The sequence below is a fragment of the Pelodiscus sinensis genome, chromosome 2, assembly GCF_052426305.1.
Source record: "Pelodiscus sinensis isolate ZL-2025 chromosome 2, ASM5242630v1, whole genome shotgun sequence".
NCBI classification, from domain to species: Eukaryota; Metazoa; Chordata; order Testudines; family Trionychidae; genus Pelodiscus; species Pelodiscus sinensis.
In genome coordinates, this window is record NC_143053.1 from 121,391,479 (window position 1) to 121,405,919 (window position 14,441).

General features: G+C 43.0%; 1 protein-coding gene and 1 long non-coding RNA gene across 5 annotated transcripts in view; one reads left to right on the forward strand and one right to left on the reverse strand.

Moving 5' to 3' along the window:
- PIGN (phosphatidylinositol glycan anchor biosynthesis class N) overlaps nt 1-11,905 on the forward strand; it is a 160,175-nt gene extending 148,270 nt beyond the window's left edge. For all 3 annotated transcript variants that reach the window (XM_075921390.2, XM_075921388.2, XM_075921391.2), the window contains one exon: nt 11,499-11,905. In XM_075921390.2, the coding sequence (XP_075777505.2) occupies nt 11,499-11,622 (124 nt within the window). In that variant the 3' untranslated portion in view covers nt 11,623-11,905. The remainder of the gene's footprint in view (nt 1-11,498) is intronic.
- LOC142827196 (uncharacterized) overlaps nt 1-14,441 on the reverse strand; it is a 92,062-nt gene that overhangs the window by 57,339 nt on the left and 20,282 nt on the right. The gene's annotated exons all lie outside the window — the stretch shown is intronic.

Genomic DNA, 14,441 nt, shown 5'->3' on the forward strand with positions numbered 1-14,441 from the left:
ATTGATGATAGAGTCTGCATCAAGCCGAATACCAAAGCCCTGCTTCTCCAAACACAGGAGGAACCAAACATAGGAGACCACTTCCTTGCTCATAGCACCAAACTTTCAGTCAATATTCTGACTCAGAGCATCTCTCTAGCGTCTTCCAAATCCACACGTTCTTTCCAGATGTGTCAGATAGGCAGAATCAGATGAGGAAAGAAAGCCATTCTGTAGTCTTTCTGCTTAAGCTATCTGTCTCTCACATAGGCCCTTACTCAAAGACAATACCCTGGTGAACCCTCTAACCACAAAAGTCCAAATTATTGGAAGGACTGGAATATATCCCCTTCATTTGAGGTGGGGCCAGTTATGTATCTCTCCGAGCTATCTTAAACAGACTGGATGAGGTTTAATGAAATCCACGAAAATTGCACGTGTATTAGCTTGAATTTTCCCAAATGGCAAATAATTTTATCTTTGTCATATCTGTATTTCTAACCTTGTGATGTCTCTGTCGTCACTGGTGTTTGCATCTCCTACCAATTAAGTATCATTTGTGAATTTAATGAGGCTGCTAGTTTTTATCCCCTTCTTCCAGATCATTAATGAAGATGTTAAGTGACAGCAGACCTTAACACTGATCCCTATGGCACAATGATCAGTAAATTGTCATTTTCACAGATTTCCATTGCTCAATAAACTGTCAACTGCCATGTTTGTTTATTTTTAGAAAGTTTCCATTCTTTCATTTAATACTCAGCTGCAAGGTGATGAGAATTTCTTTTGCAAGGAGAATTTCAGGGAGGGGAGGCGGCTGTTTGTTTGGTTTTATAAAACTAAGGTAAACACTGTGAAGCTATCCCCCCCAATTCTTAACAGTAGTTTCTGTGACAGGCTCTATGGTCTGCACAAAAATACTTATTGAAACCCTATATCCTAGGAACTTGAGATAATCATAAATTGCATAATTTACATTGGAATCCACATTACCTTTTTTTAAAGTTCTGCCTCTAGGAAACTATGGTCTTTTGTGTCCTTCATGTCTTTGAATCTTTATCTGTCTGTACTGAGCCCATGTGATTCTGACAGTCTTACATTATGAATAACAGTCTTACAGAGAGAATACAGAGCATCTCCATTTTTTATTTTTAGTTGAAATGAGACTGTCTTAATTTTTAAAAAGATTTGCATAGTCAGGAATATAAGAATAAACTACTAAATCCCTTTTTTACATGCTGGATTCTGAATAGGTTTTACAGATGCACTGTGCAGCCACACCTTTAGCGACAGTAAAACTGGGTTGCCAGAAGTTACGGAAATAGACATAATTTGAACTCTCCTACTGGAGGTGCAAAATCCATGGGGCATAGATGCAGCACAGGAAGCTGTTTTTATGTCTCTATGAGGGTGACTAGAGGTGTCTCTACACTTAAAATGCTGCAGTGGAACAGCTGCGTCACTGTAGTGCTTCAATAAAAAACACTACATTTTCTGACAGGAAGGCTTCTCCCATAGGGTATAGGTACTTCACCTCCCAGGGAGACAGTAGCTATGTCAGTGGGAGAAGGCCCCTCCCCTCTCCCCCCCATCGACTTAGTGCAGTCTGCAGTAGGGCTATGTCCGGTTAACTGCATCACTCAGAGGATTTTTCACACCCCTGAGCAATGCAATTATACTGACCTAATTTCCTACTGTAGACCTGGCCTAAGGATATGTCTACACTGCAGTTAAACACCCACAGCTGGCCTGTGTCTGGTGAGTCAGGCTCGCAGGGCTCAGGTTCTGGGGCTGTTTAACTGTGGTATAGGCTTTCAACTCTACAATCCTCATCAACTGCAGCAATGTCCCTAATCTCTGGAAGAGCTGTCACAGCGGCTTTAGTAGAATTCATTTTTTCTAACAATTCAGTAAAATAGCTAGCAGGTATCTGTGTATGAAACTCCTTGGTGTGCATAGTAACGTACTTGTAATTTTGGAAATTCAGAAACTCTAGACCTGATTTATTAAAATTAAGGTTTTTAAATGGGGAAACTGGTGAAAGTAATTGAAGACTTTTATCAATAAAGCTCTGAAACAAGAGAAGCAGGGGCAGTACCCTTGCAGTGAATTTTTTACCATCAGTAGCTTATGGCAAACATTTTGAAAGAAACTGGCTTTGCAATTCATTCAATGTGAAGTCGGGGTCCCTTGAGGCTAAGGGAGTGATTGGGCAGAAGGATCAAAATAATTCGGAAGCTGAAATTACAGTAGATTTAGAATCCAAATACAAAATCAAGGTCTGGAATAAAGACCTTGGTCATTTCCATCCACATGTTAGAAATATATCGTATAGAAACATTTAATGAACAAAAAAGACAGTTGTTGTACCTTGTATGTAAGGCAGTTCTATGCTCTGTCTCTCCTATTACCCCTGCTACCGGAGTCACTGTTTTTGATAAAACTGTTGAGTGTGGCTGCCTGATGCTGTTCTGAGCAGGATGGATTGCCTCCGCTTTTCTGTTCTCTCCCTCTCCTCTTCGGTTTTCTTCCTCCCTCCTTCCGCCCCCCCCCCCCCGTCTATAGTCTCTCCTCTTCTGCCTTTCCTTTCCCTCCTCATTTCCCTGCCTATCTCTTACCCCTTGCCTCATCCATCCATCTTAATATGCCATTAAGAAGAAAATAGACTGGCGATAGCACCTGTTGAGGTGAGTGTCTCCTTTCTACTTCCCAGGCCAACTATGTGGCCTTTTCTGTTATTCAGACTTCTGCCCAGCCCCCGCACTGGTTTTCAGCACTGATCATCACATTCCTAGACATTCCATTTTTTATTGAGTGATCCCTCCTTACGTCATATTGTCCTTGACAATTTTTGTTCCTTTTTTAAAGTAACGGTATTATCCCAGCATTAAACTAATTTTACAAGCAGAGCTGCCTCTGCATCACTGCAGTATTAGTTGTTGCTCGCCTCAGATATATTGGCAGAGTGCCATTAAGTGATAGCAGGTGGACAAGCATTGCTTTTAATTGGCTAATGCAATGTTTTTGGGGAGAGGGGTGACTTTTTTCCTTTGTCACGTCTCTCATATTTTAGATAAGAATTAGCCATTCAAGCAGTGTAGTGTAACATGCCTGGAGCAGTGGCTATGGTACTATGTAGTCTTCCTTTCTGTATAAGTGCATGAAGGAACCAACCTCTCATATTTTTTTCTTTTAAAGGGGTGGCACTGGGGAGAAAAAGCATTGAAAAAACCCTGTAAATGTAGCTTTGACTTTGACATTTAGGAGTCGTGTGTGTATTTTAAAAAATAACTTGGAAAGAGTCCTTCATTAGTAGGCTAGGGGTGGCGTCAAGTAACAATCTCTTTGGAAGCCCAAAAAAGATCATTTTTTGTAGGTCCCTTGATGAAGAGTCCTGGTCCTGGTATATGCACTATGTGATAGTATTTATTTGCCACTTTTGCTATCTAAACTGACTTTGTGCTAAGTCAGCTGATGCTGAGGAGATGGTCAGTCCCAGAACAAAGCAGGAGAGGGTGGAGTTATTCATCACTCTTGAATCCTCAGTAGGGATGTTAAATGGCATTTAATCAGCTAATCAACTAGTCGATTGAATTCCTATTGACAAGTCAATTAGTTGATAAGGGGGGAAACTGCAGAACCGCAGGGGGGTTAGCTCCCAGCCCCACTGCAGCTCCGCCTTTTAAATTTATTAGGAGCTGCCAGAAATTGGCTTCAAAGGGATTTCTGAAGTAACACAATGTTGGTTTTCTTTGTTGCGTCTGCCTTCTGAGTATTTAAGCTTCAGTTTGTCAGACTTGTATCCAGGAAACCTCTTTTGTTTTTGTTTTTTTACATGCAAGCCAAAACTTTCACATAATCATGAGACTCTACAAATTAGGGCTTTAAGAAAATCCCATGAGATGTGTGATAAAATCACAAGACTTGACAGCATTGTAAGTGCTATGCAGCTGCCCCTGAGCAGAATTGTGCCCTTTGGAAAAACCCCTATATCTGGTGATAGAAATGTAGCCGTGTTAGTCTGGGGTAGTTGAAGCAAAATGCAGGACAATGTAGCACTTTAAAGACTAACAAGATGGTTTATTAGATGATGAGCTTTCGTGGGCCAGACCCACTTCCTCAGATCAAAGGTTTGATCTGAGGAAGTGGGTCTGGCCCACGAAAGCTCATCATCTAATAAACCATCTTGTTAGTCTTTAAAGTGCTACATTGCCCTATATCTGGGGTAGAGAAAGGTTCATACAGTCCATAAGTGCTGGCAGGCACCATACCATGGAAGCAGGTAGGAATAGGATTCACCTTTTCATTTACAGTGTTGAGAAAAGTTGTTTTCTTGTTTTTTGTGTGTGATTGTTTTGGTTTTAATTATAGTTCTGTTCCTTCTTTTGCTGCCCTGAAACTTAAAAGGAGTATCTAACGCAGGCAGCCGAGTTGCTAGGGTTAGGTGTTTCTCCTGAGAGGAGGTCACGTTATCTGGATATTGCAAGACTCCTGTGAATGGCCGAGTCCAAAGTGTGCTGACCAGGCTGTTAAGTAACGCCTTGTGCACTTTGACAAAACAGATTCAACATTATCAGCTTCTGAACTTGCACGTGTCTGGTAAAAACATAGCAAGAGCCTAAAACATGTAGTATAGTGCTTGTTTAAGTAAAACTAGGGCAGGGGGGAAATATTTTCTTTATAGAGAAACACTGTGAGACAAGTGGTTTTTTGTACATCATTTAAAAGTCTTCAGTGAGTTACCATTTAATTTACTTTAGGAAGTACTTATAGTTTAATTACAGTATGTGCAATTGGTAGCTTGCAAAAATCCAGTCCCAGTTTTATGAGGCTTGTAAAGTAGGTGTTCAGATGGACTATGATCACTAATTTCTAGGCTGTATGTACTAGGTGATTTATTTATACATATTTGAAGCAATATAATGTATGGTAATGATATTTTATTTAATTGAAATGCAATAGAAAAATGGATGTGGTAATAATCAGATCATTTTTGGGCCAGCTCATTGCAGGTATTCATAGCCCAGTTTTTGTAGAGTTTCTTTTGCAATGGAAACCTTTCCAATAGTTTTATTCTTCCATTCTACTCAGGGTCCTGGCTTCCCAAGCATAGATACAGTGTTTTTAAACTTCACAGAACTAAATTATGCCCCATTGGTGCCAAGTTCTGAACTAAGGTTGTCACAACCTTGGAAGAAAAGTAGTTCAAAGATTGATTGCGTCAGGAAGGTGAGTGACACTGCTAGTGTCAAATAAAATGAGCCTGCAAGCAAAAATTCCAGATCATTAAACCTGCAAATGGCCCATGGAATCCTTTTTGTAAATAAACTCAGACTTCATGGAGTTTGAAGTTTACCTGCCCTTTCTGAAGAACCATCTGTGTTGAGAGAGATGGAGATGGAGAAATAGAGGCACCAGGAGGTATGAGTGTCTATAAAGATAAAATGCTAACATTTTCAATAGTCCTCCTGCAAAAGAAAACTTCTGCATTGATGGCTCTAAGTGCCATAGTTAAACATAGGTGTAACTGCTTTTGTAAATCCTTAATTTGAAATGTTAGGGTATGTCGACATAGCAAAGTTATTTGGAAATAACAGCCCTTCTTTCAAAATAACCATCTACACAGCCAAACTGCTATTTCGAAATTAATTCAAAATAGTAGAGCGCTTATTTCGAATTTGGTAAATCTCATTCCACGAGGAATAACTCCAAATTCAAAATAGCTATTTCGAAATAAGTGCTATGTAGACAATTATATTGAAATAGGGGGCCTCCAGCCTTCCCAGGGTGCCCTGGTGGCCACTCTAGCCTCAACCAAGAAAACACCTCTCCCTCCCCCCACCCGGAGCCCTTAAAGGGGTAGATTCTGGCCCAGAGCCAGCAGTCACTGCCCCTGACCCAGTGGCCCCAAAACATAAGGCAGCAAGCCCTCCACCACTCCCCAGGAGCAGTCTGCCAGCTCCTAGGAGCCTTCCAGGGCCCAGAGAAGGTGGGAGCCTTCCTCATCCAGGACAGAGATCATGGACCTTATACAGGTTTGGGGGAGATGCCCCCAACATCCATGATCTCTGCACTAGATGGAGGAACGCAGCCATCTATGGCATGATGGCTGCCAGCCTGGCCACCAAAGACCACATGCAAACTCAGGAGCAGGTTTGCGTGAAAATCAAGTTGGTCCAGGGAGACCCCCAACCCTGAGCACTGAGCTTTCCCTCTCACTTCTTCCCCTTGCTTCCCCCTTCTGGCTCCCTCCTCCCAGGTTTCCCCCTCCCCTCTCCAATGCTCTCTTCACCCCTCTCCCACCTCCTTTCCCCTGTTTTCCCAGAATTTCATCCTCCCCCAGTTTTGTTAAATAAAGAGAGTTCGTATTTATGAAAAAACGTGTTTTTTATTTTACATTAGGAAGGGAAGTTGGGGAAAGGGGGGCGGTAAGTGGAAGGTCATGAGGAAGGAATGAGGCACAAGCCCCAGTGGGGCAGACCAGGGAGGCTCTTAGTGCTCCTCAGGGTGGAAGCTCTCTTGCAGGGCCTCCTGGATACTGACAGCCTCCTGATGGACCTCCCAGATGGCAGCCTGCAGAAAGTGCAGCCAGGCTCGCAGCAACGCGTCCATGAGAAGCACCAGAGTGCCCAGGGGCAGCTCTGGCTCCATGTTGCAGAGTGCTGTGGTGTCCCGAGTGAGGGCAACCAGAGCTCTCAGAGACAAAATGCTTTGCTGTCCCTCATCGAGGTAGGCAAGCAATCAGGGAAAGCTGAGAACCTGCTGTTCAGGAGGGGTCTCTTTAAGCACAGGTCTCAGATAGCCTCAGGCAGCAGCCACACAAAGTAACTCCTGACCTGGTTCTGGCTAGCCTTAAATGCGATTCAGTGTCCACTCAGTGTGGACACGCTATTTCGAAATGCATTTTGTGTGTAGATGCGTTATTTTGAAATAACTTATTTCGATTAACTATTTCAAAATAAGATTTTTCGAAATAACACTGTAGTGTAGACATACCCTTAGTGAATTTAGAAAACGCATGACATCTCTTGGTGGCTGGAGATTTACCTTAAGATACTACATTAAATCACTGCCTGTCAATGATACTAATGGTCTTTGTTCTAAAAACTTAAATTCAGCTGCCATAAATATCTGAATAGCCATATAACTAAATTCTGTGTGCTCAATGGCGATCTGACTTTAAACTTTGCATCATGGATCTGTGGCAAAATAGAAGTCCTGCAGCAGCTTCACTTTTATTGAATGAAATGTATCAGTGAATTGTATAATCGGTATCAGAGCCTCTATTGACTGGTAATGAGTTAATATATTTAATACTGTCTGCAAACTTCCAATGTACTAATGATTTAGTATTGAGAACCCATAACTTATCATATTACTTGCCAGAGGAGAAGCTGCAGTGTTTGGTATCAAGACAGTAGCTGGAGCATTTGAAGGTGAAGGAGGTTCTGGTTGTGTGATAAATATATTAGCTGGATGCTTCCGCTAAAATGATCAGCACTGGATTTAAGTGCTGATGCTTATATTGTTATCTTTAGGTGTGAGTTAATATATTGTTGGGACCAAAAATCACCTGTGTCATGGTTTCAGGCTGTATAGGCAACATTTATCACTTTACATTTGGTTCATTTTGAAGGTTCCTTCACAATAATAAGGGTGAGAAATACAGCTCTTTGAGTAGTGTCCTTGTGGATGCCCCATTTAAAGTATGCCCGTGGACCGCTCCTTTGATCAGAAGTTTTTGGTAGCTCTGCCCATTTGGCTCCTAGATGTACTTTGCTCCCTGTGCTGTGGCTATATGGGGGGAAAAGGTACAGCGTTAATTCGAGTTAACTTAATTCGAAATAACACATCTATACACAAAAACTATTTCAAAAATAGCATTTTGCTATTTTGAAATAGCGCGTCCACACTGAGTGGACCTTGAACCGAAATAAAGGCTGGCCGGAACCAGTGCCAGCAGGGCATCAGATTAGGACTTAGTGTGTGGGGCTGCTGCCTGAGGCTAATTGAGCTCCATGCTTAAAGGGACTCTACTTCCACCCCGGACAGACAGTTCTCAGGGTTCCCTACTTGCTTGTCTACCTCGAAGAGGGTCAGCAAAGCAGTCCTGTCTTGGAGTGCCCTGAGTGCCCGCATTTGGGATACCACAGCACTCGGCCACATGGAACCAGAGCTGTCCCAGGGCACGCTGGTGCATCTCGTGGGGCCGTTGCCATCAGCCCGGCTGCACTTGCTGCAGGCTGCCATCCGTGGGGTCCATCGGGGAGCCGTCAGGATCCAGGAGGCTCTGCGGGAGAGTGTCCTCACCAAGGAGCCCTCAGAGCCTCTCCGGTCCTCCCCACCAGGGGCTCATGCCCCATTCCTCCCTGACGTCTTTCCACTTATCCCTCGCTAGCCCACCTTCCTGATGTCAAATAAAATACACTTTTTTTCAAAAATAGAAATTGGGTTTATTGAACAAAACTGGGGGGGAGGGGATGAGGGACCACGTAATATCAGATAAACAGGTTTTGGAAGCCATAACATTTAATTACACTATCCATTTCAAATCTCTCTGTCCTGCCCATTGCCTTTTCCTCAGGGATCCATCTCATAATCAATTGCTAGAGCAAGAGATGACCTCTCTCCTACATTTGGGAACACAAAAAAACAGTCCGGCTATGTCTACACTTGCGGCTTCTTGCGTAAGTAATATGCAAATGAGGCTAAGCGTGGAATATCGCCATGCCTCATTTGCATACCTAATGAGCCACCATTTTTTTCAGAAGAGGCTCTTGCGCAAGAAGGAGCATCTATACTTCCCCTTCTTGCGCAAGAAAAACCCTCTTGCGCAATGCCGTTCTTCCTGAAAAGTAATAGGTGTAACAGCGTTGCGCAAGAGGGTTTTTCTTGCACAAGAAGGGACAGTGTAGACACTCCTTCTTGTGCAAGAGCCTCTTCTGAAAAAAATGGTGGCTCATTAGGTATGCAAATGAGGCTCAGCGATATTTCACGCTTAGCCTCATTTGCATATTACTTGCGCAAGAAGCCGCGAGTGTAGACATAGCCTTCCTGTCCAACATTGGGGAAGAGGATTCTATTCAAAATACTTCCTGACACTCCCTCTCCCCAATGGAGTGCATAGACTGCTTTTAAACCCCAGCTCTATATACAGATATATACAGGGACTGAGCAACAAAAATTTTGAATGTGACTGTTGTAGCAATAATTCTTCTTTGCATGCTTGTTCATGTCCATTCCAAGTTAGATGAGGATGCTCAGAATTTTATATTAATCAAACCATTCATCTCTTATATTTCCACCCCTCCTCCCCAAAAAACGGCACTGTGTTGCTCAAAAAGCCATATTCTAAATATCCGGAGGGCATTAGCCTTGTACTTTGGACCAAACCATTTAGAAGGTCTCCTGGATTATTTGCTCCATTGCAGACAGAAACAAGGGTTTGGTAATTTTTAGAAAAGTAATCAAGATGGATTTTTGGTTGTATTAAGATTTGTTAGAACTCATGTTCAAAGGATGTATCAGTTGCAGACATCCATAGAGTGGCAAATTGGTCATGTTCATATCTTTTCTAATCATTACACTTTGGTACCTGCAGCAAAATCAGATGCTGCTGGAGGCAATACAATTCTCTCCTCTGTATTGGAGTCTGTTCCAAACCTCTGACCTCCTTAATAGGGGTGCTGCTTGGGAGTCACATGAAGTGGAGCATCCAAAGGGAGTCTACTCGAAGAAGAATTACTCATCTTGGTTAGTGAATGAAGTTCTTTGAAATATGTGTCCCTATTGGTGCTACACTAGCCACCCTCTTTTCTGTCTGCTTTAGAGTCTCCCTTGTGGGTTTTTGTAGTAGAGAAAGAACTGAGACTGATTCACCCAGACAGCCCCCAAAAACCTAATGTGAGATATGAGGATGCATGGGGTGCATGCATGGCTGAACAGGCACTACTACCAAAAATCTCTGATCAAAGCTGTAGTCCACAGGTGCACTGTAACTGGTGCAACCATGGGGTGCATCTCAAAGAAGTCCAGTTAAATGTGAGTAATCTCGGGGGTTTTAATCATGAAAGTTTAGATTCTGGAGCTCATCTCTGTGGCAAAGGCTAGATTCTGAAGTAAATTCCATGACCATGGAATACACTGAGCTGTGCTTATAATCCTGGGAAAAGTACGTGGAGTTGGCCCAAATCAGATTCAAACTCCTCCCATCCTGATTTATATTACAGTAGCAGATGGAGATCCCAAAAGAGGTAACAATCCCATTGTATGAGGCCGTGTACAAACTTACAAATCACTACCTGCTTCAAAGATCTTACAACCTAAATAGCCAAGGCAAAAGGTATGAGGTGATGTGGTGGCTTATCGGTTAACACTGTCGACTACATGCAACACCTTCTCTCAGCTCTGCAAGTAATTTTGTAGTGGGCTGGATGACAGGCTGGCTCAGTCCAGGCTGGAGCTGGGACACAATAACTACCCTCGCTGTGGCTCTGCGATAGAAGCACTTTAAGAGCCGGCGCATGGGTAGGCTGGCTCAGTCCCGTGTCACGCCTGGTCCCAGCAACTCCTCCCACTGCAGAAGAGGGGACTGAGCCAGCCTACCGCACATGGTCTCTTAAATGGCTTCTAGTATAAAGCTGCAGCGAGAATAGTTGCTGGGACCCGACATGAGCTGGGACTAAGTAGTTGCAGTGCTAACCCTTATCGATTAATCGTGTAGTCAACATGCTTCTTAACATCCCTAATAGAAATTGCCCCAAACCACTGAAAAAATACAGACATTTACTGGGGTGTGGATTCCTTAGCTAGCATTGGGAACACTTAAATCTTTTTTTAGAATTAGTGTTCATCTTCAGTGAATGTCCTTTTCCAGCTGATTTCCCCCTTTGCAAACGTTCTTCTAGCCCAGATGCTATCACCTGTATGTATGTTAGAGGTGCACAAGAGGTGAGTCTGGCTCTTAGTTGGCAAGTAGCTAAGGAACTAAATACAAATTTTTAAAAACCCTAAAAGAAATCTGCGAAGGAGTTAATGCTTCTGTTACACTAAGAGCTAAGGGAGTGATTGTGCAGGAAAAGAACACTGGAGAGATGCTAAATGGCTTTTGTGATGAAGACTGACACAAAAAGATGACAAAGTGTAGTTTTGGGTTAGGTAATAAACTTTAGATATTGTTAAGGAGTAAGAACAAAGTGATCATTTAAATTGCAGTGAGTAATCAGGCCTGTATAATATTCATCCAAGAGTACAGGAGGAACATGAAAGTGAAGTAGATGAGCTACTAAATGGAATATGAATGAAAGGGTAGCCAATTTCAATATGATAAAACATCTCTTAAAAATGCACTATTTCATCTCCTTGGAATTGTTCACCAGTAAGCCTCACTATATAATCTACATGGTTGGTCCCATAATTGTTATAAAATTGTTACCAAGGCTACTTGACTAATTCCGTTTTCTTCTACAAAGGTTTGAAATATTTTTGTTGTATCTGATCTGCAACATTCTCTGTTGTAGCATTAGCCACTATGTCCTTGTGATGGCTTTCACTATCTTCATCATGCTGCTGAGTGGACTGGCCCAGCTGCTCACTACAAAGAGAATTGAACCTTGGGGAAGAGCTAAACGTCATTCTATGTGACGGAGCTACAAGATTTGGTTTTGCTATCTGAACTTTCACCGTTACTATGAGCAAATGTCCCACCTGTGGAATGTAAATAGCGAATGGACTGGAATGTAAAATCCCACTGAAAGATTTTCTACGTTCCTGTGGCTTTGAAATTGTGTTTGGAGATTGGCATTTAGAGATCAGCTGTGGTAAATAGTCTTCATTTTATTCATTGAGTGTATTTTTGCAAATAAAAAAATAAAAGGGTAAATAAAAAGCAAAAAAGTAAATAAGTCCTGTTTTAAAACATCGACAACCTACTTTATTGTATTTTTTCTTACTATAAGTGGCAAGAAGACAAGTTAAATCATACACATGCAAAATCTTAGGTCTTATCCTATGCCTATCTTGCCAATGCAGTGGCTTTCATATTTGAAACCACACTGAACATTAGAAGAGGTCTTGGGCTAAGTTCCCGCTAATTCTGCACAGCTAAGCAGCTGTCTAACAATCTCCATGCAGGGGCTCAGGGCTGCCACACAGAGAGATGCCTCTCCCCCAGCACAGAGCACTGCCTCTGCCTCCCCCCCCACCCCAACACAGAGCTGCTGCAATGGTAGTTTGAATTAGGAGCTTTAATTCAAACTACCTAGTCCGTGCCGCGTGTAGCCGCGGGCAGATAGTTCAAACTACAGGAATTTTAAAATGGCGCCCTTCTGGGAACATGCAAATGAAGCCTGGGATATTTAAATCCCGGGCTTCATTTGCAAGTTCAAATGCCTACATTAGCCACCCTAGTTCGAACTAGGGTGGCAGTGTAGACATACTCTTAGTCTTTAAGGTGCCACGGGACTCCTCGTTGCTCTGGAAAGTAGTCACTACAGGAATAGTAACTGGAAGAATCCAGCTACAATCTTTCATTTGCCATTGGGAGAGGGGGCTGGAAGAATTTTTACAGTGGGGATACTGACAGACACTGAACTAAACTGTAAGCCCTGTATATAATGAAAAACACTTCAAACCAGGAAGTGCTGCAGCACTCCCTGCCTGTGTTCCCTCTAAGCTGTAGGGCAGCTTCACAGGTGATCAATCAGCCACGCCCAGTCAGTCAGCTCCATGCACAGGGGCCCTGAGCCTCTTACTGGGTGGGACTGATTAATCACTTGTGAAGCTGTGCTGCTGCGCAGCTTAGAGGGAACACTGCTTCCCGCACCCCATACCCTTTGTCCCACCAAACCTCTTATTGTGGGCCTGCAGTCATCTATATAACTTCAACAATGCCATGCAACACCAACAAGATGCTGGGGACAAAAAGTCATTCCAGGGATGACCACTGATCTCACAACTTCATTGGGCATGTCCCCACCATGCCATCAAAACAAGGATGCAAGTACAGTCAGCCGGTACCCCAGATAACACCCTATGTGCAACAAGGACCAAACAATGTATACAAGACGTGTGTTGAAATGTCTACAGCTGCAGGGTGTTTCACATAGCCAGGTCAAAGAGCAACAATAATCAGTCATGATACAGATGATGGCTAGATGTGGGATTCCACGTATGTGACTCCCTCGATATGTTGAGCTGCTGCCATAGAGGACGACTTCTGCACCATTTGGAAAGAGATAGAAGAGGCACACCTCACTACCATTGTCCCAAACCAACCACTTTCAACATTTTCATGAGCTGAGACCAAGGTCAAACATATTTACCACTTAGTAGTTTCCCAGCTCATGGCAAGGGTTAAAGCTGGTAAGGGCCAGCTGCTGTCCCAGGCTACGCTAAACTGTATACTCCAGGGATAGAAATGTCCATCCTAGCCTGCTGAGCTGCAGGCCACACATATGACTTCTTATGTGACAAGGGACACCGCTAAAGCATACACGGGAAGTTGCCTGAGCTCAAGGTAAATGAGGTGGGTCTTTGAGATGTTCTGTCCACATGGATCTCATAACTCACCTTCCTTCACTCCTGCTGCTTTTTCTTTTACTTGGAATTATGTGTGGAGAAGAAACTTGAGTAATGGCTGGAGGGAGGAATGCTGTAGGTGATGTTGTCCTTGGCAGGGAGGCTGAGGGCATGCAGGGCACATATGAAGCCCCAACAGACACTGCTGGTTAGAAGATTCCTAGATGGTGTGCATGTGCCACAAGGGAGGTATCCACATGGATACACCTGAAAGAACCAGTTCCAGTAAGGTAAGTGACCATTCTTTTTGCCCCCTGGCTCCCTTTGGTAACAGCTCAGGACTTTCCCATGACTCAAAGAGGTAGGATAACTCATCTCACAGGATTTAATATTTGGATTGGGCATGAGTAGGAGAATGCCTTTTTCTCCACGATTTCACTTGTTTTTAAGGAGTTTGGTGAGTGCTTCTGGGATCTGCATCAGCTGGCAGCGTCTGAATGTGGAATGGAGTAAAGTGCCTTTGCATGCATGTCGCTAGCTGTCTTGTTGGGTTTACAGAGTATGTATTCCTGTAGCATCTTCTCCCATAAAATACTCATAAAGGTTTACAGTCATAAGTTCAGATTGTCTGCCCCTCCAATTCCAATATTCCTCAAGACATGCACTCTATTCCTGTGCAGCTGGAGACAGTCGGAGCCTACTATTCATTGTATTTTGTTACTCAGCACTGACCCACACTGAAATGTATGACTGAATTTGCAGCTTAAAAGCTTGAGGCATATCGCTATCCCATAGTCATAGCCTTTTAAATTAGCTTGTCCATGCCTTGCCTGCATTTGGCAGCAAGCTTACTTTTCCTAACCTTTTAAGGTGGATAATGTCAAATAGATATAAAGAAAACCACACCTTCTTTTGTTCATTTTAATTTACAGATAAAGTGGATG